At 36.3% G+C, this 22,074-nt stretch overlaps 1 protein-coding gene across 1 annotated transcript in view; it reads right to left on the reverse strand.

The window, feature by feature from the left end:
- Nucleotides 1–1,314: 1,314 nt before the first annotated feature.
- The window catches only part of Su(var)3-3 (Suppressor of variegation 3-3), a 223,690-nt gene continuing 202,930 nt past the window's right edge, over nt 1,315–22,074 (reverse strand). The window contains exons 11-16 of the mRNA XM_064035426.1: nt 10,420–10,572; nt 7,384–7,496; nt 6,680–6,803; nt 4,344–4,527; nt 3,871–3,998; nt 1,315–2,682 (exon numbers count right to left, since the gene is read on the reverse strand). Coding sequence (XP_063891496.1) covers nt 2,525–2,682; nt 3,871–3,998; nt 4,344–4,527; nt 6,680–6,803; nt 7,384–7,496; nt 10,420–10,572 — 860 coding nt within the window. The 3' untranslated portion in view covers nt 1,315–2,524. The remainder of the gene's footprint in view (nt 2,683–3,870; nt 3,999–4,343; nt 4,528–6,679; nt 6,804–7,383; nt 7,497–10,419; nt 10,573–22,074) is intronic.

Here is a 22,074-nt window from a genome sequence, read left to right on the forward strand (position 1 = left end):
AATTTTGATAGTCTTGTCTAAAAATTAATAAAATCTTTTATTTGGAGTCCAGCTGATTTAGAGCCCATTTAAATCTGCTCGGTTGGCTTATATTATTTGGTGATTCTTAGTAATCTGAGCATCGTGATGATATCCATATTAATTCATTTTTGCGACAAGACTATAAAATGGTAGCCCAAACACGGCAGGATATTCGCTAGATCGACAGGCTGGTGTATCTAACAGCAGTAGTTCGTAATAATAAAAATGTTAATGGTCTCATAAATAATTTTCATAATATCCGAAAAGCTGTTTGGGATTGTTTTTTAGTGGTATCTAGGCAAAGAGATAAGATCGCAACACAAGTGAGCCCGTATTCAATTTGCCGGCAGCGCAGTTGTTGAAAAATAATTAAAAATGCAATTAAAATTCACCATAAATCCGTCAGCGGCCCCGCCTAGCGTGTAAACAAACTCAAATTAAAACCAAACTATAAATAAATGCGTCGTTATGTTGTTTTAGTGTAATCGTATATCGAAGCTCCTGGATTTTAATGGTTTTGTTACGGTGACACCCAATCACACCGTATTGAATGTCAACATAATGGAATTCCGCGATAATAAATCACTGATTGTAAGATTTTAACTAAAAACTACTTACTGTAACGAAATATTTTTTCCAACTTTATTTTTTAGATTATTTTCTTCCCATGCTAAGGCTGAAACAAATATGCGTACCTTAACCACCGATGTTTAATTAAACATACATAGAGCTTGAATACCTCTATGACTAATTTATTGATTCAGGAAATTTTCTTTATGTTATACAATAGATAAATAAATACTACATAAATACGAAATGATTTGAAATTCAATATACACTAACACTAGCAATAAATACGCTGCATTTCCGCCAAAGATTAAATTATATCAATAATTTATATTCAACATGTATGCAGACTATCTTGGTTAATTAACACGGCATTAATTGTTTCGCGAAACACGCTCGGTGTAATAGTGCAGTCACTTGGCGAATGAGGATTATAAAATATCGCAACAGCAATCAAAATTTTCTCTCACGGCTGCATCCTATCTCTCTCTTAATACGAGGTGTGAAAGAGATGAGTATCTTTACTAGGAACACAGTCAAACAGGTGCCCACCGTCTTTTATGGAGGCAGGTGTATTTGTTTAAAGTATCAAATCGTCCAATTAATACCTTTATAAAGAAGACCTTTTGTATCGGTCCCGATAATTTCGGGGTATATTGTGTAACTTTTTGTTATACAATTTGAGCAATCAATGGGCTATTAAACTGGGACCGAAACGACAGCAAAAACTTTTGAAACGTTTTATTGTTACAAAACTATTCAAACGCTATTAAAATAAGACACTCGAGCTAATTTATGCTCATGAATTAAAGGGTGAAATTTAAATATTCAATTTTTTGAATTGTATTGTTTATTTTTCGATATTGGAATCCATTCTGAAGCGTAACGTTATAATACTATGCAAAAAAGGAAGAATAATAAAATTTCACCCTGCACAAATTCAATTTTAATCCAGCAAAATCACATAAAGCCATTTTAATTTAAAAAGCCGTTGGTATTATTCCATATTTGGCGGTCAGCGGTCTAAAAAATCTTTTTTGAAAACGGCTTTCATTTTAATTGTAAATGCAATGGGGTTTTAACTTATACCGCTTTATTATAAATATATTTTCAGTCATTGTTTGAATAGAATTACATTTAAAAATTGTTTTAATTTTGGTACGAACTGAACACTATACTAATTTAGAACTTACAATAAAAATGAAAAATCAGTGCTACATAAGGAAATCGAACTCGGTCAACAATTTGATGACAATTATTATTTATCTAGGTCAAATATCAAGAAACTTGTTATAATAATAATTTCATAAGGAAACTCAATCACGACAAAATTAATTAGATAACGTCCAAAATAAATTATCTACGTCAAATATCCGTCAATAGTTTAAGATTGAAATTGTTGAAGGAAAACTTAATGTTAAAAAAGTTGGAATTAAAAATTAATTTGCCTATCCTACATTGGTCGTGAAACCAAACACAGTTGCACTTAATAAAGTATCGGATCTTTTTCAAGATCAACGAAAAAAATAAAGAAAACACAAAAATACTGCTATCTAAATTGAAACATTACAGAGCTCCTAGATTAGATAGTTAACTTAAACGAGGAAAAATGAACTGAATTGGAAACACTAAAACCGGCTTCACTCACACTACCGTAACATTTTGGGTGTTCAATGCGTTCATTTCTAAAAGACTCCAATACAACATTTGTCTGCAATCACTTTTAAATAGAACATCTGTCTGATTATGATCAATGCTTCTAAAGCTGGTATGAGGAAAATAATTACAGTAACCTCAATAATAAGGAGCTTATCGAAGCTATAATCCATTCACCAAATCTTCGCTTGAAAAAATTTAAAAATGCTATTCTAAAGAGTTAACTATCTAGTTAGGAAGAATCAGCATGATTGCTGAGTAAACACAAATTGAGCTTAAACTAAGAGGCTAGGTTAGCTGCCGCGGTGGCGGCTGCAACGCTGGCGTTGGTGATCGGTGGCTGAGGCATCAGGAGATCTGCAAGACGACCAGCCTCGCGAAGACCTGACAGAAAGGCCCCGTGAACTGTCGCTGGATAGTTCCTCATCGTATGCTCACCTATGAAGAAAATATATAATTAAAATTTCGAATTGTTAACGTTCCCAATATTTATCAATCTGTTGATGTCGTCGTGTCAGCCGAAAGACGGTAAACTGCTGGACAAAGACTTTCCCTAGATTCGCAACCAGCACTGCTTCCCACTGACCATGGCCAGTTGATGGATGAGCTTACAAGTAATGTCATAATCCCATTTCTAGTTAGCAAAACTACAGATAAATAGAATATTGAGAATGACCGTGAGCATATAATTTGACATATTAGAAGTTAAAAAGGCCCATAGACAATTCAAGACCCATCAGTGCAGAGTGCTACTACAACCAAAAATGTTTGATCTAACACTCAGAAAAAGGGTCTGAATCCAAAGCACAGCATTTAAAGCAAAATGAATAAAACGTTTTTAAGCTGCTGTGGTTTGGAGCTAGAAGCAGCAGACAGTAATTAATGCTCTTAAAAGTGCGTTGACTTTTCATATCTGTTTGAAGGGTTATAAAAACGACGCCAAAAACATACAAGTTTTACACTGGAATCATGAATCTATGTGTGGTGTAAAACATAGTAAATATAGAGGGTATATAACCGTCACGGTTCTGACTGCCGAAGGGTTAGAAGTGTAACGTTCCTCCGAAGTCGTTATTAGGTCCCATGTGAGAGGGGCCGGGCTCAATTTTTTCGTCTCATGCATTAGGATGGAAGGGGCAACTCAGGGTACTAGTGAATTTAAGATTCATGAAAGTGGCAAGTAAGGAGCTCTATTTAAAATTTAAAAGTGAATCCTGTACAGGTGGCTCATTGGTGCAAAGTAATCACGAAACAGTTTTTCTTCTTCTTAAATATCTAAACATAAAAGAGATATTTAAGATCTAGTATCCAGTAGTTATTTGGGTACATATTTAGGCATAGGCATACGAGTATTTTAAGAATTTATTGCTACTAAGTCAAACGGAATAATTAAATCTTTTTTGTACATGGTCACTAAGCCAACATTGGCAGTAGGCATCCTTAGCGTTCCTAAAGCGAGTTTCTGACGAGCCATTCCAGGCAGTTAGCAAGGTAATCTAATTAACATTGAAATATTTGCCTCAGTAGACATACCAACACTACGAGCTATGGTAGTCTTAGAAGTGAGTCACCATAAACTGCAATATAATTAGAAGGATGAATTTCTTCATTTAATAAAATGCTTACCAGCGAAGAACAGTCTATTCTCTCCTGGAGCGCCCGGGACTGGGGCCGCTAAGAGGTCGTAGTCAGTGCCAGAGGAACCAACTGCCACGAAACTGTACGAGCCCCGAGCGAATGGGTCTGCACGCCACCTTTGAAGAAAAAATAACAACTGTTACATAAATAAAATTCTAACCATAACACTGGGTAGATACAAATGTAAAAATATAAGGCAGGGATTTGCGCTAAACATAATATGTACCTATAATAAAAAAGTGAAAGAAGAGCCAGGGTGTGATAAAAAGTTCGTTAACATTACAGAACCAGACATAAATCAACCTACACACCCGATCTGATAGGTTTCCTGCAAATCGGGACTTGTATCTGTGGATAAATTGGGCCGAGGACATCCAAAGGATTAAATCGGACAGTTTCACCAATTTATCGTATTGTTAATCGTGTCTAAAATTAGTTCCTGTGGTGTTTGAATGCCTCACCTTGTCACCACGCATTCCTTCGGTTGGGGCACAGCTGCATGTCCAAAAATGCTCTTGAGGACAGCGATGCATCTGCCTACGATGACGTCATCGGTGACGTTTTCCATCACGGCCGCTGCCTCCCCTGCTACCAGGGCCAACAGCACTGGAGCACTATACAAGTTCCAGAATAGGAACAGTTCACCTACAGCAAACAATGTTATAATAAATTAAATAATTAATAAAATCAGTAGCAGTACTCTCAAATCAGTTCGTACAAATTGGCTCGTTACTCAGTCAATTTCAAAGCGATAATCAATTCTGTAGGTCGCTTATTTTACATTCAGTTCAATATGTTACGGACTAATCAAACTTGTTACGGGCCTTTGGTACAATAAACGTTTATAAGTTCTAGCCTTGAGGACAAACGATTAATTAATGCGAGTTTGAGTCGAGGTTCAAACCCAGTCTCCAGTATAGTTCATAATTATTATGAACAGAACATTCTTGTTGAACTACAAATAGCTTACAATATTATACGCAAAGTCACGGTACCATTAAAGAGAACGTCAAACGTGATTTGTGGTAAATATTTTGTATACATTTGTTAACGTCACTATGTATGTTTTATATTTGTAGAAACAATGTAGATTGTTATCTAAAGTACTCCAAACTATTGAAATTAATTCAGATGGTCTGATACATAAGAAAAAATACGGTGGGCGAGGATTCTCACATAACTCTTTACGCGTCTAGAGATACACGGACATCAGATAGGCATCCTTAAATGCTACACGGGCCGAAAACGTTAAATTGGCCACGATTTAAAAAAAATCACTGGCTATACATTGTTCCGGCATTCCCAGAGCAAACGTGGGGGGCTTAATGAAGTTAGTACAGTATACAACAAAGAGCTAAGGAGGTGAACTAAAGCATAACGTAAAAAAGCTTGTCTCGGCTTGTTGCTGTGATTTATTGCAAGCGGCGGGCGCCCTCAGGGTTCCTCAGTAGCGTTAAATTATTCAGCTTTTAATTCGTTATCGCCGCCACCGACGTTACTACGCTCTACACTATTTACACCTGAATATAATTCATGATTTCGTTGCCGTGCCCCGGATAAAAAAAGGTTTCACTATAAAATATTACGTTGATTTAGATGCTATAATAATATCAGCTAACATAAAAATATTTTTACCTCTTATAATTACTAAATAAGTAAAAACTTTGACGTTTCTGACATAAAATTATTCCTGATATTTCTGTAACAACAAAAGTTGGAAATAATAAGTTGATAGAATAGAACAAAAGAAATCATAAAGCCTATTAAATTCTAGACAGCTACTAGTCAGCGTTCTTTGTGGAAAATTCGCAGGAATAGTTGTTAGATAAGTACCAGTTAAAGTACTAATTTAATTTTGGTACGCTATCTTCTTAATTTATGTAGGTATTTACCAGACTTCGTTAAAAATTATAACAACACTGAATAAGTAATATTAATGGGTATGGTCTTTTATAAAAATAAAAGTACCACACAATCAATATAAATGACAGTACAAAATACACATTCTCTAATTGATTACTTCCGAAATACCGTTACATTTTTAACTGGCCACATATAAAATGTGCATAAAGTTGCAAGTTTGAGCTCTAGCGCAAGCATCAGGCAATTGATTGGCGGTGATTCAGAGCGGCCGTGTATTAATATTGATGGAATAAACTTGCAGCCCGTCCTGAAATATGAGCTAACGTTGGAAATTCATGTAAATCGAACACACTATCATGGGGTATCACGTCTACGAACCGCACACCAACTAAGAGACCATCCCGACAAGACGGACTATCGCCGGTGACTTTGATACGATAATGCAAATTGTGGCCCTGATAGTAAATTTAATTTGTTACCCACTAATCTCCTCGCAGCGACACAAAGATAACGAGTAGTAGCAAAATGGTAATGATTTCTGAAGACCAGTACCCAATTATTGATATCGAGTGTACTCGTTTCTACTTCATTAAATAAACCCTGCTACAGTTACTGCTAATTGGTTGTTACAATATCACTATTATTTACAGTTTTCATTAATTTATACATAAGTTTATGAGTTAGTAGACCTATTAATCCAAACAAACTTACTAATTATAATTTAATCGGTTCAGCAGTTAAACAGTGATTTATGTAATTCATTACAGTTCAGTGCAATAGCTATGTATCGCTCGTTACGAGCGTTAGAGGAGTCCTTCAAACAGCGCAGTGTCACTGACAGAATAACGATGAAGTGGTCAGTAGAAATGGTCCCTTAGATATAATTTTGTCCATAACAACGTTGTGGCATTGAATTAACTTGTTAATATCAAACCTCTGCTTGCGGTGGTCGTTCCGACGTGGCCGAAGAGATTTGCGCTCGGATCCCAGAATGTTCGTTCGAAACATAAAACGACTTTATTTAGGTTTCCATAGCCAAGTCGCTTGATAGCTGCCACCTGGAACAAAATTTCGTTTTACATGGAAGGTGGAAATCTGATCTAAAATTGATGGTTCTAAACTCTTCGTGATCCTGATACCAGCATATCTATTGATCCTCGCAACTGTTACAGAGCTGCAACCCGCTGTTATTACATAGCGTTGTACACAACCACACAACAAAGCTATTGATATGTTTATTGTCGATGATCTAGAGATAAGGCAGTATTCCGCCACGAGCGGTGACCCGTTTGTTTGTGCGAGGTCCGTTTGCCAAGCCTGGTCGTTTGGCACACGGACCAGTGTCCGCAGTATATTGTTACAAGCGAGATGTAGCCTACATCTGCTGCTTCTAACGCTTTTGTCATAATCATTAAGCTGTCGTCAATGCTATTCATTAATAGAAATTGGGTGATTCTAGATTATGTTGGGTACCGTATGTTTCGTACAACCGACCAACACATTAAATCTTGAGTACTTGAAACTTCAAAGGCGACGCTTATGACCCAAGATTTTCTTTGAAACGTGTGTGCACGGTCAATACTGAATATGGTATCGTACGAATGTATTGTAGAATTTAACAAAGGGAGAATTCAATACCTTCCAATCAGGTAACGGGGGATCGAACTTGACGAAGTTCTGTTGGTTTTGTCCATTGTTCGCCACGGCCACCTTCAGCACGCCCAGGGGTAGCGTACATAGTACCACGTCACCTGTAAACATATTGTTTTACAGAAAAGAGTTGAAACATATCAATAGAGTGACTGCAATTAACGAAGTTAAAGTAACTTATTTATAGTTACATAACAGGTTATGAAAAACCTTTTGCTATTCAGTTCGACCGACGATGGCTAATTGGATATTTACACATCTTTTTTACTATAATACCAATACATGGGTACTATAAATGTATCAACATTGTTGTTAAAATTATGCTCTGCTAAAATGATAATTTATTGTCACACATTCTTTAATTAAATCTGAAACAAAATCAATAGGTACTACACAAGGAATCTGTAAGTAATACAAGCAAGCATAAAAGTTAAATAAAAAGGGGTTGTAAGGTGGAAGCAATCTTTGTAAAAGGTTAGGTTAACCCAAACAAAGCCTGCAAAATGCTAAATAAAGATTTCCTTATATCGTACACACGTTGTATCTATTTGACCTGACTAGAAAGGTTTCTCCAATTGATTCCTCGGGTAAAAGGATTGTGTTGTGAATCAGATTGCATAGAAAATCGATAAAAGCTTAAAGCGGTCCAGTTCCGTGTTCTTTTGCAGGATTGTACCCAAGGTCGTTACAGAGGTTTTATTCAATTCTAACTGTATAAATAAAACGAGTCATTTTCTACAACAAGAACACTATTTTCAACAAGAAATCATGCTGTATTAATTACACACAGCAATACGAATTATAAAAAGAGACAAACAAACAGCTGCAATATTGCAACGGAATACTAGTATAAACCACTTTCGATAGCATTTGTTTGTTCCTCAGTCACGTCTCAGCAAAAGGAACACAGACAAAGTTTAACGTAACAAGATAACAGTAGCCAATGTCCTTTTCGCAGATATCAACATGTTCCGCTCAAAGTTTCCGAATTCCTGCAATAAACAAACGTACAAACGGACTTCCGTATTTGTTGTATTAGTAGTGACGTATGTTTTATGTGCAAAACTTTGATGCGGGCCTGTCACAATATGTCAAACTAGCAAACAGACCCGGATTTGCATGGTTTTGTATGTAAATGAAAAACAAACGAACAAACTACTGCCTACGTTTGACCTGAATTCTATTTTGGGCTGCATAACTTTTTTGTTATTTTATTCTGCAATAGAAACAAAGTTTATATTTGCTATTAAACATTGACTAAAGGGAATATCGTAACAGTAAACTTAAGATCGAAAGAAATAAAGAAGATTCTGTCTCGATAAAAGTAAAAGTACATTAATATGGGCGACATTTATGTGAAATAGAAAAAGAATAAAACTTTCCCAAAGTCGAGATTAGAAACGAGAAAGTAAGACGCAAAAAGGACTTTGTTTTATATTATGTAGTGATGTTAACATCAACCTCATAGTTTTCCTCAATACACGTACTTGGTGCTAAAGCTTTTAAGAGTAAGTTCGGTACGAAACCCTCGGGGACTAACAAAGAGTCGGCCGAATATCTCAATCACAATGCTCTGCAAACGATACCCGTGGATGAGGGAAAATATCAAAACCAGTGTTTGATTTCTCTGTAATCTGTTTGAGCTTATGGGACCTTGGATTCGACCGGAAAGGTTGTCACAATGAGATGAAAAATGTCGCAATAAGATGAAAATATAGAATTTATTAAGAGAATCCGGCCTTCGGTTTTATCATTTATACCACGCATTAATTTATTGGTTTTATTTTAGAAAAACACGAATAATTATAAATTCTTCCCTTCTGCGATTTCTTTATGGTAGATTCCGAGAACAATTTTCTCATAAGTCCCTAATCATGCCTTAAACGAAACAGTCAATGTCAGCAAAATTTTATAGCGTTAAATTTAGCCTCGCCTTTATGTATTCTGCCATAACTTACGTAAGTGCTTATAAATACGAGTAATAAAGAGGACAGCGAGTGAATAACCACTAAACACAGCTTTAAGGCTATTACACAAAGCATCACTTATCATATTCATATGAGGTATTCAGAATGACATCAGTGCGAATATCTATTGTTAATAATTCTATTCTATTCATCATATTATATTGTAGGAGAAATAGCTTTGGAGATTTGTGAAACGCAAACGAACCAGAAATGGCTAGATACAGCCTAGCACCGCCTCTTAAACATCTAACTGCCTCGTCTACGATAGACTCCGCCTGTATGCAAATGTGGCGGAAGAGCCTCCGGCAGGGCGAGAGGGGGTTGCGGCGGGCGGGGAGGGTAGCACAGACCGCCGGGTCAACACAGGCCCGACCGTATTTTTGCGCCTCGTCAAAGTAAAATTAACGCGTTAGAATTGCAAATCATTCCGCGACAAAGAAATGACAAGGAGCCAAGCCGACGGCGTTGTGGATTTTTCTCATAACGCCCATTATCTCGCTTTGTTTTTTTTTTTCGCAAACGCCACTTCCTTAATATTAAGGCCACATGAATTAGATTTTTCTTTTTGGAGCGGAAAATACGGGCGCTAACGCAATATGGATGTGTGCCGCCGGCTACAATCGATAGCGAATGCTTTTTTTCCATTGTTCCCTCGTTACGGCACTCGATTTTGCAGTACGTATGCAACTTTAAATAAACGTACGGGAAAGTTATATTTTTTTCACCTATTTTTGTGAGAAAATTCAAATCTGTGCACCGAGCTAAAATGCATAATAATTGTTTTTCATTCTCCTTTCATGGAGAGTTTTAAACCATTAAAATGGATGTGAATAGAATTCAAGAATAAAAGAAAACGAGGTTATTACAATAATATAATCAAATAACCTCGGTATTACAAAATCCTGTAGTTGTTATATAGTCACTAACAACTTAAACTCGGTGTTAGTTTTGTCTTAGATTCTCTTCTCATCTATATCCAGACTCATTATTTTTTGCTTTATGAAGCCATCCATACACATCCGTAGATACCTAAACCCACTAAAGAAACGCGTTGTACCTTTAAATGTTTGCGGTTGACTTGGGTTTCTGGTGCTGACAGCCTTCACGGTGACTCCAGGCCCTCCATACTGTATGTCGGTGACAGCTGTACCCAGCCTGATGTCCAGACCATCGGCCAGAGCCACTGGCACGCAAGAGTAGCCGTTGCGAACTGAAACAAAAAAGATTGGACTTAGTAAGTACATAAACAATTGAACATGAGAAAATTAGTAACGCTTGTGCTTTTTTAGCTTATCTCATGCATCTAGGTAGGTAGGTCATGAATGTAGGTACAACATGACAAAATGTTTGCAATGAAAAGGAAGACAAAGTTAGCAAATAGTTCCGCTTTTGTAATAGAAAAGATGGGAATCAAAAATATCAGGGCCGCAAATCCAATCGTAAGAAAAGTCAGATCTAATTTACAATCCAGTAAAACCTTTACCACGAGTGCAAAAAACAGACGAAGACTTATAACCGTTGTAAAAATATCTGCACTGAGTTAAGTGTAAGTAAATACACGTATCGAACTAATTGGTTATGATTTGCAAGGTGTAAAAACGAGCATTTCAAACTAGCTACTCCAGTTGTTACTTACGAAGGATACTCAACGTGTTATTATTTTCTACATTTGTAGTATTGCTGTTTGTTAACCCGACTGTTACTATGGTACCATAATACAGAAGACTAATAAGAATATGAAGATTGAACTAAAATCTGTATTTACGTTCCCTGAAATGCTCATTGCTTCTTTATAGATATAGTAAAATAAAAACTAATTTTTCTCAAATTTTTTGCGTAGGTATATTGGAATATTTAATCAAGCTAAATCACTTTTAATCAAGTTAATTTGTCTCAAAGCGATCTACCATCTAAGTAAACAAAGTCTTTGGTGCAACTTTCTTCGCTTTGTCCCGAGCTGGTTGGTCTAGTTGTATCTGGCCGATAAACGGGCACACACGATGGGATCACAATGCAGTTTTCAATTAGCCTGATAGTGCGGCACACTATTGTGTTTTAATAACTTTAAGTGGATTTCTTACTCCATTATGTTAGGTCGTAACGTAGAGCTAAATTGAGTGTAGACGTTACTTATTAAGTACTTTAAAGGATATGAGTGCTAATTTAATGGTTAGCTTTTGCGGTGATGTTATTTTTTATAGAAAACTGTTTTGTAAACTTTATCCATATTTTTCTACTACGTTTAACCCTAGATAGATAACCATATTTCACTGTACACTAAAGATAACCATACGTCGATTCGACGTATGAATGTTTAAGTGACCATATTTTCGATTATGTATATACTAGGTTTATGAATTTGATATAATGTCTTAATATCTTTAATTATATTGTGATAAAGTGAAAAAAAATGATTTTATTAATTTTTTTATTAGAAAAAAAAATTAGCTACAAAACAAGGTAATTCTTACTTTACGAAACATAAACATTTAGGAATCTTTCCATCAGTATTATAATTTACCGTATAAACTTTTAAAAATCAACTTTTTTTAATCTCTAGAGTATAACAAATTAAAGTAAATTACAATTTTTATTCATTTTGTCATGAAAGGTACTTAGGGCAGGCGCTGGACTTGTGCTCTCCACAAATGGGATTTTTTCAGCTGTCGCACATTGTCTTTGTGATCCTTCTAATTTTTGAAGGACAAAAGGCTCAATATTTCCTTTTTTTTAAATTCAGGTACACCTTCATGTCATGTGGGAGCTTCGGCTGGTCTTTTTGGTAGTATACTACTAATTTTTTCTTTGATATTTATCGGCAAAGTGACCATATGACGCCTTGTCTCCATCCATGGGGTCATCAGGCTACCGCTGAGTTTCATCATAAAATCTCTACGTCCCAGCTGTTTTTCTTTCTTACAAATCATATTATCAGCAGCAGATACTCTGCCACTTGTTCTGCCTTTAGTCGCCGTCCAACGATGATCGATTTTGCCTCTAAGAATTTGACGCCGTGACATGACAATACAATTCGGCATAGTTGGCGAAGCTCTTTCAGAAATTTCAGGGTTATTTTCAGACATTTCTTCAGCATCAGTGTTTGCCTCGACTGGTACACTGTAGTCAAAGTCTTCTGCATCACTCTGTATACATCTTCTAATAAACAGTCTTCAGTTTCACTGTCCGACCCCTCAATCTCTTCATCGCTTGTTTCAAGCAACAACCGACAGGTTGCTGCATCGTCTGCACGGTTTCGTGACGTCATAATGTTATTTTTATCGTAGCCTATAAAGAGTAAAAAAAACTAATAAAATACATGTACATTTATTCTCAAAAAAAGACAGTAACACATTTTCCCAAGAATCTAAAAACGAACACTAAAGATAACCATACGTCACTTCGACGTAAGGTAGGTAAATATTGACGAAAGTATTGCACTTACCGTAGCGATACTGGTGTGTCCTACAAGCTCCGACCGCCGACTGAGTTGACAGGAACGGGCAGGATAGTAACGCAAAAAACAAACGAGTTATATCGATTTTTCAAAATCGATTACGTCGTTTCGACGTAGGTTATCTATCTAGGGTTAAATGCTTATTCTTCTTCTTTCGTGACGATGACATGTCATATTGAGACTACACTTATAATAGTAACATAATGCTACCTCAACGTGATTTACTTTTTGGCTAAATAAAGGTAGCTGGAGACAAAATTGCATATCAGGAAATTTTATCTACGCCATAAACTTCACCAAGATTCTCAAAATTCTTGTTGCAAACCTAAAACGGTGCAGGCTAGACGTGGATATGCCACGGGTTTACAGATGTCCATTCTAACAACGGTGCTATTCTATGCACTGGAGGCTACTTTCAGTGTACACTTGCAACATTGTACCATTTAACGATATTAGCCTAGTTCGTTGTCACAGCAAGCCGTGTTGCAGGAATAAACTGCCCGAAACTAAAGTACCATAAAAGGAGACCGCAAAATGTGTGCAGACAGCGACAACAATAGCGCTTCGCCCGAATGGATGTTAATACAGTTTAGATTAAATGTTTATTGGTGAATGGTATTGCTATCGATGACACAGTTTCAGTGTATGTATTTTAGAAAATGTATATTGAATAGACAGTTGTTATAGTTATGTTTAGCTTTAGCAATGCTATCGTTATACATAGTTAAGACTGTATGCTTTCTAACTTAACTCGGTAATTTTCTAGATAAAACAGTTTTTAAATAAATAGCATCATAACCATTTTTTGTTATAAAACACAGGCTTCAAAATAATGTTTTGTAGGATGTAAAAGGAATATATTATATCACTACCAAAAACTTCAGCATCATTGAATTACACTTGTTAAGAATGAGCCACAGAGATACATACATGCCGCCATCTTCAAAGCAACATTTTTGTAAAGAGCTTTTTATCTTCTGCAAAATACGAACTTGGTTTTGAGCTTATTACCAATTTTATTATGTGTTAATGTCGGTGGAAAGATCCAAAGCATTGAAGCCAACAAAAAATATTTCAATAATATCGTTAGCCGTTAACTGGACTAACCGCTTGCCCATTACCTCGGCAATTTACCTCAGCACAATATTGAACGGGTTTTGAAAAAAGACAGGCAAGACAAGTACGTGTCGACAATAATTTTGTGGGTTCTGTCAATTTCTAATAAACTGTATTCATAACTTTAATCGGTCTCTCTTTATGTGAAAGATTTCTAATTATGTATTCAAATCTAGTAGTCTAAACGATTCGAGTTTGATAAATTATTTGTGATGACTGAATTTTGGAAAGCGGGATCTAAAGTTATCTATTTACTTTAAAGGTATTTTCTCTTTTACATTTTCAGTCGGTTTGTAAATACGTTATTGGTCAGCCGGTTTACCAAATACCTAAATAGCCTCGTCCCGTGAACTAACAGCCTTAACAAAGTTAATATTGTTTCCTTGAAGCCGGACCCTAAAATCGGCTTACAAACGGAATTAACAAGGAGACCGCAGTCGGTTGGCTCGAAAGAGCTCCCAATTTACCGTCCACCTGGAGTGCATCCCCGACATTGTAGCGTTTAATGTCATTACCTTCGGTTTGATGCGCGTATGAAACATGTCACACCGCACCCATTGCCTCTCCGTCCGGGTTTAAGGGTGACATGAAAGTATTTGGAAATGTTGCTGCAGTTTATATAGAAGCATAATTTGAATTCCCAATGTCAAAATAGTTTTTACAACAATTTATAGGTACTTGATGTTATTACAACACAATGACAATTATGACAATTTATATTGTGTTTTGTGTTCTGTTTCGTCACTGTAATACCAATCGTTGAATAATTTTTTATGTATAAAACTTCAAGCTTTATTAACTGGACGCGGTTTTCATTATTTTCTCCGTGCTCATAAATATCCATGCAGGCTATCTCGGCAGTGCCATGCTAGTATTTGTCACATCAAGTTGATCTATGTCAGCGGCGTGAATCTCGATCACGGAACGTTGGCAGTCAACGTGATTTGTTGGTTCAACAGGGAGGGCAACGAGATTCTACCTCTAAACAATGTTACGATAGCGTTTGACGGGCGAAACATACAAACTTGCTAAATATTTTGATCAAGATTTTGTATCCTCCAAGGGAATTCACACGATACAAAAGCGTTATTTATCAAAGTAATGAAGAGTATAACGAGTAATGTACTGAGTGAACGATTCATCAAACATGAAGCTTACCCCTAGGCAGAAATACTTGAGAAATTGATGGCTATATTTCTTTTAAGACGTTACTCAAGCACAAGGAAATCTTGGTCACTTCGCAGAGTAACGCAGAGTTATTTTTATATAGCTTTGAAGGAAATTATTACAATTTATGAAATAGTTCAGCAAATATTGCAAATTGATCGTGCCTATAGATCCAAAAGCATTTATGTTCAATTCATGTTAATACACAAACAGATAATAATGTTCACTACGTCGTGAAATCCTATCTCGAATGTTAACTGTCGATCGCTTGTATTTAGAATGAGGCATTTGCATTGGTTACACACGAAACGAAGAAGTTACAATTGAAACATTCTAAATACATCCCACACAAGTTCTCGAGTATCGCATTAAGGATTAAGCAACTTTGTGAAATATCAAAAGCGTACGGCATCCAACGAGTTAAATGGCAAAAGTTCACCGCTGCAGCTCATTGCTTGTGTGAAATTGTATGGTGGAATCCAGGATACCAGCGGCCATTGGGGTGGCTGTAGAATTAAAATTGGCGATAGCGACGCAGCGGATGGACCACGTGGAAAATACTGTGAAAATCGGTGCCCTCCGGCGACCGACTGGCAACCGCTGCGGGTATTTGTCGTGTTGCCCCTGGAAGTGACATGGGTGCAATGTCATTATTATGTGGTTTGTTCGTTTTGACATTTTTCATTCCACGTTGTATTGCCAAAGCTGTGTTTTGTTTATGTGATTAACGATATAAACGTTAAGGTGGGTTAGTTAAGAATTTGCATATGGTGAAATTACTCAGTCATTTGCTGTTAATAGACCATTGACCATATATTATTGTAACTCAATGTTCTCATATTTTAAAAAAGTTATAAATTTTGTTTTATGTGAAGCGCATCCAGTGTTTGGGAAAGTCAAGGTCTGAGTAGGGCGCCACGCTATGCATGTTATGTTAGTACATACATGCACCCCTATGGAACTTCTCATTGTCGACAGTTTTAGAACGGCTTTAGCGATTTGGCTTTGTGGTCTTGTGTGGAATTTTTGCTTTATGGTCTAAGCTTCAAAATACTTGCTTTTGGGGTTTGAAATAACGAATCCATGGAAAAATAACTCTGTTACAATGAAACAAATCGTGCATTGTTGAAGCTATCGTAAAGATAGGTAAATATTTCGTTTACGGCTGAAATTTAAGCCGAGAGATAAGAAATAAATGTGTGACGTGGCATTTGCGCGAAATGAAATTATAATTCAACGTGGGCCGTAACTGTTAAAGATAAGTTTTGTTTATGTTACATTGTGTACTGTAAAATTTACGATTGTCGATTTTAATTCGGGAATCGGCCATTAACGCGACGCCGGGAAAAAATACGCAGCAATTCGTTGCTTAAAGAACATTAAATTAAGCGTAATTTGAATAATTTTACGTGGTAGTGAACACAAATAGCTGTAATTAAAGTACAAGTAGGTATATTTCGCGAATTGTGCCAAACTGAAAACAAAGGACGGCCGAAACGCTTAGTGAGCACGATCAATGTGAACAAGCTACATATATTTAAATACACAAACATGAAGTAATATTATTTAACGTTATATTTATAATAATACTACATGTCCAGAGGAGTTATGGTGCCTATAAATTTCAAGAAGAGAATTGCAATCATAATGCATTCTACTATTTTTACGAAAAGTTATGCCGTGTCAAACGTGCATAATAAATCTTTAAACATGACAATTGTGTAATCAAACTTAATGGAAATTGTTCGAACTTAAACAGATAAACTGAAAACAATTGATGACATGACATGCGAATGATAAATTAACAATTGAATTGTCAAACATAACAATTGGATTCCGTCGTCCATTCGATTGCTAATTATTCAAACAGGGAGTAATTTACTATTTAAATATTAAAATTTTATGGGTAGAATATTTTCGTGTGGACAAAGGTACACGCGGATCACTTTGCCACCCGCATTGGCATTATTTTTTGGACATTGCAGTTTGGTAAAGTGTACATTATGGTTATTTGGTTCAATGTGCGATAGTGTGTACTAAAACATGAAAATAGACAATTATATACAGCATTAATACAACACCTAATTATTTCTGTAAATGACTAGGCTGTGTACTGTTTGTTGGGGGTCGCGGGTTCGAATTCCGCACAGCGACAAACGTTGGTATGGCCTACAGATATTTGTTCGAGTATTGTGAATATGATTTATGCGTAGAATGACTCCTACGGCACAGGAAATACTAGCTGAATGTCTATTGACTTATGGCTTATTAAAAGTTAATATCAAATGTTAGTTATAGGCATTCGATGTTAAGATTGTTGTTTGGATTGATACAAACTTGATTTTTTTACCATGCGTTTTTTGCACAAATCTGTCTCATAAGTTAAAGAGCCAAAAGATTTAAATGTAATGTCGAGTAAACATTTCTTTTCAGTGTATAATTTGTCCATTATTGTGACTTTATGACTGTCGACTGCGACAAAATCCAGCGATTTGTCACTTAATAACAGGCGGTCTGTTTTACGAGCTTTTCGTATTCCGTGCGTAATAAATTTTGTTTTCACAAAAACGAATTAGGTCTAAAATTTTATTATTACACTTTATAGTCAACTTTATCAAATGGGATTACATTGGAATACCAACAAGGCGACATCGTAAACTCTCGGACAACAGATTTTTAATAGCACCTAGTATTGTTCGTTAAAATTTATGAAGTCATATTTTCCCATTGTCGGTTTAATAATGACTATTATAGTAAATGTACACTAATAAACTAATTGACTATTAGTTAACGTAGTGAGTTCGTTAGCTATTCCATTACACAATGATAATAATTACAGTGCGACTGTATTATCTGTTTCGCAATAACTGTAAAGCGGGACTTTACTGAAACTGAGATTAACGACGGCACCACACCAAAACATGAAAATGGAACACGTAAAGGTTCTGTTCATTAATGGGACCTTTAATGTAATAAAGTGGGTCTTTAAAAGTTTATTCGTATAAATTGTGCTGTCAGATTTAATATTAATGCACTCCATTACAACTGAACCACTCATTTCGGCAGCAGATGGCCATCATTCACATCACAGCGTATTAATTAGCATATCATAATACTTAGGAACCCAAATGTCATGTTTAGCTGTCCTTTACGGAGAGAGTTAGGCCCGCGCCAAAGATTATTGACAATCCCTTGAGGCGCAGTCACCGTAACCCGAAATGACGACACGGATACTCGAATACCCAAAGACCATAAAATTAACGACCATCCCTTTTTGTCGCATACAATAAAATATAAGATGTCACGCAACGTATGGAAATTCAATTTGGATAGTGATGAGCGTGGGCGAGATGCCAGAGATACGTGCGTCGTCAATGTAAACGACTAAAGATTGAGAAACGAATAAATCGTAAAAAAATATAATTAGTGTATATACGTTAGGCTAATCGAGCGTTTGACGAGGGTCGGGCGAGGTCGCGGCGTGCACTCCGGCAGCCGAGCAAGGAGGGACTACAGCCTGGGTCATTATTCGGACAGACGCGCTCCGACGCCTTTTAGCCCTTTGACGTGGAAAGGCCCTATTAGCATTGAGCGGCTTGTTGATCTCGCCTGTTAATTACTGACCTCCACTTTAACTTTTAACTAGCCTGTCTGCGAGCGACTATTGACAAACCAGACGAAAGAAAAGATAAAAACAAAGTGTTTGAAATAAAATCAATAAAACCATCAACGAAATATCTTGAACGTGTTGGTTTTAATCAGCGTCAACAGTGAATCCGAAGCGAAAGATATTCAAATGAAGATCGGGCTCGATCCGCGACAAGGATGAAGCCCGAAATCAAGGCAGCGGAATCGACGAATAAAACTGTTGATTACGTACCGCGCAAAGTTACGCTCCGTCGATCGGAATTTTATTTACTTGCTCGTTCGAAAAACAAATATGATGGCTTTTAATTTATGATCGTGTCCGCCGAGCTCCCGATGTTACAGCCTGCAGTATACCAGCATACGAACCTCGTAATACGTATTTCAAATTCGTGATACGTATTTTTATTGTAACTTTTTATTTGTGTCGTGACGACGGTGTGCGAGCTAATGGAGATATCGTATCTGTCATATCAAGAATATACTATTTGACAGTTTTATTGCGATCGAATGTGATGTTAAGATAACAGACAAGTTATCCAAGGGTAAGGATGTCGTTGCGCAGTTGTATCGACGAGACCTAAATCAAAAACTTAATGTGTTTGAATAAAAGTTCATTATTGTTGCATTAGCCGTAAATCAATCAAGTAGGTAGATAAATACTAATCAAATCAATTATCGTTACTTGTTAGTGGTTGCAACGTGTTCTTATAAGGGCATGTATTTAACTTTTCCCTTATACGTTAAAGGGGCAATTGGAAGTGGTGTTTTGAAAAACGTCTAGGCTAGCGGTCGACGAATGCCAATAAAGCTAGTCGTAACCCAACCCACTTCTAAGACTAGAGCGGTGTACTGTAATCATTACTCGGCAAAAACTTGACTGAAGATTCCACTTCGATGGCCTTCTGCACTACTCAACAATGTACTTAAAGACATTTTAACACTTAGCAACTTGCCTGTTTCTACATTTTCTTTCGTTAGAGTCCTTGAAAAAAATCGAAGCAAATGAATCCTTAATAAGTTTCTATTATATTATCAAAGCAATATCTAATGATTTCATTCTTATCAATTTGCTACCATAAAATGTTTTATAAACCAAAATTCGTAGCAGCAAATTTAAATGATTTAATTAACCTAATTTAAAAACTCTGAAAGTAATAAGGAAAAGACCATTAATAAATGAAAATTACTTTCTGTGACGTAACGTTTTATTAACTTAATTAAAAAGCGTGCAGAGGCTCAAATGAGGAAAATGATGAAAAATGCCACGTAATAAAAACCAAGAATGCCAAAAACGTCTGGCCGGAAGATCATCTAATACATATCATCGAAATACGAGTACCACACTATTTGTCAAGATAAATTACAATTTGACGGTTTGTGCTGATTTTCGTCATTCTATTGTTAATCAATGATTAAACTGGTGTCCAAAATTGTCTATACAGGAGTCTTTTAATAGTAAATGTAAAGACTCACCAACCACAGATTTAATAAAAAAATATTGTTAAAAGCTCTCCTATAAGTATAAAAATCTAAAGAATTCTGAAACCATTCTGCAACATCCTTTAAACTCAGAACACGGACCCTAGTTAGTGGAACGCGTGCACTAGAAGCCGGCACTTGTTCTTTTAGTAATTTGTATGTGGTCGCCATAAGTGGCCATTTATAAGTAGATCACTCATCCGCAACCCGGCGCGGCTACACGCCAATGATTTTATTCAACGTGACACTACTTAAGAGATATCAGATAATAAACGCACCGCGAACACACACTGGATGCATTCAGTACAAAGTGACCGCAGCCTCGTAACGTCCCTATTTAATTGGTCCGCTTGCTGAGTAAAAATGTTGAGACAGTATTTTTCTTGCTGACAGTATCATTTACTAACCGTAGTAGGCTAACAGAAAAAAGTGGACGCTTTAAATAACATCACTTAAGTAAACCGGGTGCACATTTGTCGCACCACTTTATTAAAAAATATCTGCATAAGTACTTCATGTACGTATTTATTTCGTTTTTACTGTAAGTTTTCTTTAAATCTTCAAATCTCTAAACACCCCACGAAGGATATATCGAGGAACGATTTTCATCGATGAAAACCGATCGATTAACGTTGCTTTTATATGCAAACATGGAACACCTAATAAACAACGTTGATGAATTTCACTTTCAAATGTGAAAATATTTAAACATTCCTCTTAACTTTGTTATTACATTTAACTGTTATATAAATCGTGCATTATGTTCCAACTTATTCTTGCGACAACGAAAGAGATACTCAAATATCTAAGCAGAATAGTATAAAGCAAAATAAAGATTGAAACAGTACCTAATTAAAGGCAAGGAATGGACATTCGCGTAGGTAAATGGGTACCAACTAGGCAATTACCATTGTATCTCAATCCGATAATCGAACCCTACACAATTAACACTGCATCGTCGACATTGTTTACTTAATCAGTTCATCCTCCACTTGACTATAAATTAATTAACCACTAGTGCAAATTCCAAGTGGTGCTCATAGGGATGATAACATTATACATAAGGGAAATAGCATAAACTAAATAGGAACAGTAGTTTTCCGCACATAAACACTACAATATTAATACGAAAAACATTAACTAAAAAACACTGCACTGGATGTTCCAGCAATTTAAACAGCCTATTGTTCAATCTGACTCCATTTGAACAATAGTACTAAGTAGATTTGTGAACTTGTAGTAGTTGATTTGTAGTTTAACTCTATTTCAAACAATCAAGGTGAGAAATCTGGTGCGAACCGCTGCACTTTCGACTTTGTATCTACAACGTCTAGGATTGTTTTAGGATACAAATGATTTATTAAAATAGATTCTATTTCCACATAGCTACCATTCTTATGTCCTGCCGCTTACGTATGGATTCATGACGTGCGAAAGGACGGACGAAGGGTTTAAAAAGATGCCGAAATCAGATCGTCGCATCGGTTCGGACGTCTCCATCGTGTGACGTATGTCATGAAAGACAAAAAAGGTTTTTTGCCTTGTAAATCAGCGCGTCAGTGGGATGTCAGGTCGGAGCGACCGGACCGCGGCTCGCACGCAAATCAAAGATCTCACGACTATACCAATAAAGTTGTGGCGATAAAGGGTTAGGGTATCGACAATGTTTGTTATGTTCCACTTTGTGCCGTATTATTCTAACATATGTAGTTGTTTGTTAGTACAACATAGAGTAAACCTCACAACGCGTGTAATTTTAGGTACGTCATCTAAAATTCTTAAACCAAAATCCGAGCGTTTACATATTGAAGCGGTAGGTGTTCTAGCACAGGACTAATTACACAATAC

The sequence above is a fragment of the Helicoverpa armigera genome, chromosome 7 (assembly GCF_030705265.1).
Source record: "Helicoverpa armigera isolate CAAS_96S chromosome 7, ASM3070526v1, whole genome shotgun sequence".
NCBI classification, from domain to species: Eukaryota; Metazoa; Arthropoda; class Insecta; order Lepidoptera; family Noctuidae; genus Helicoverpa; species Helicoverpa armigera.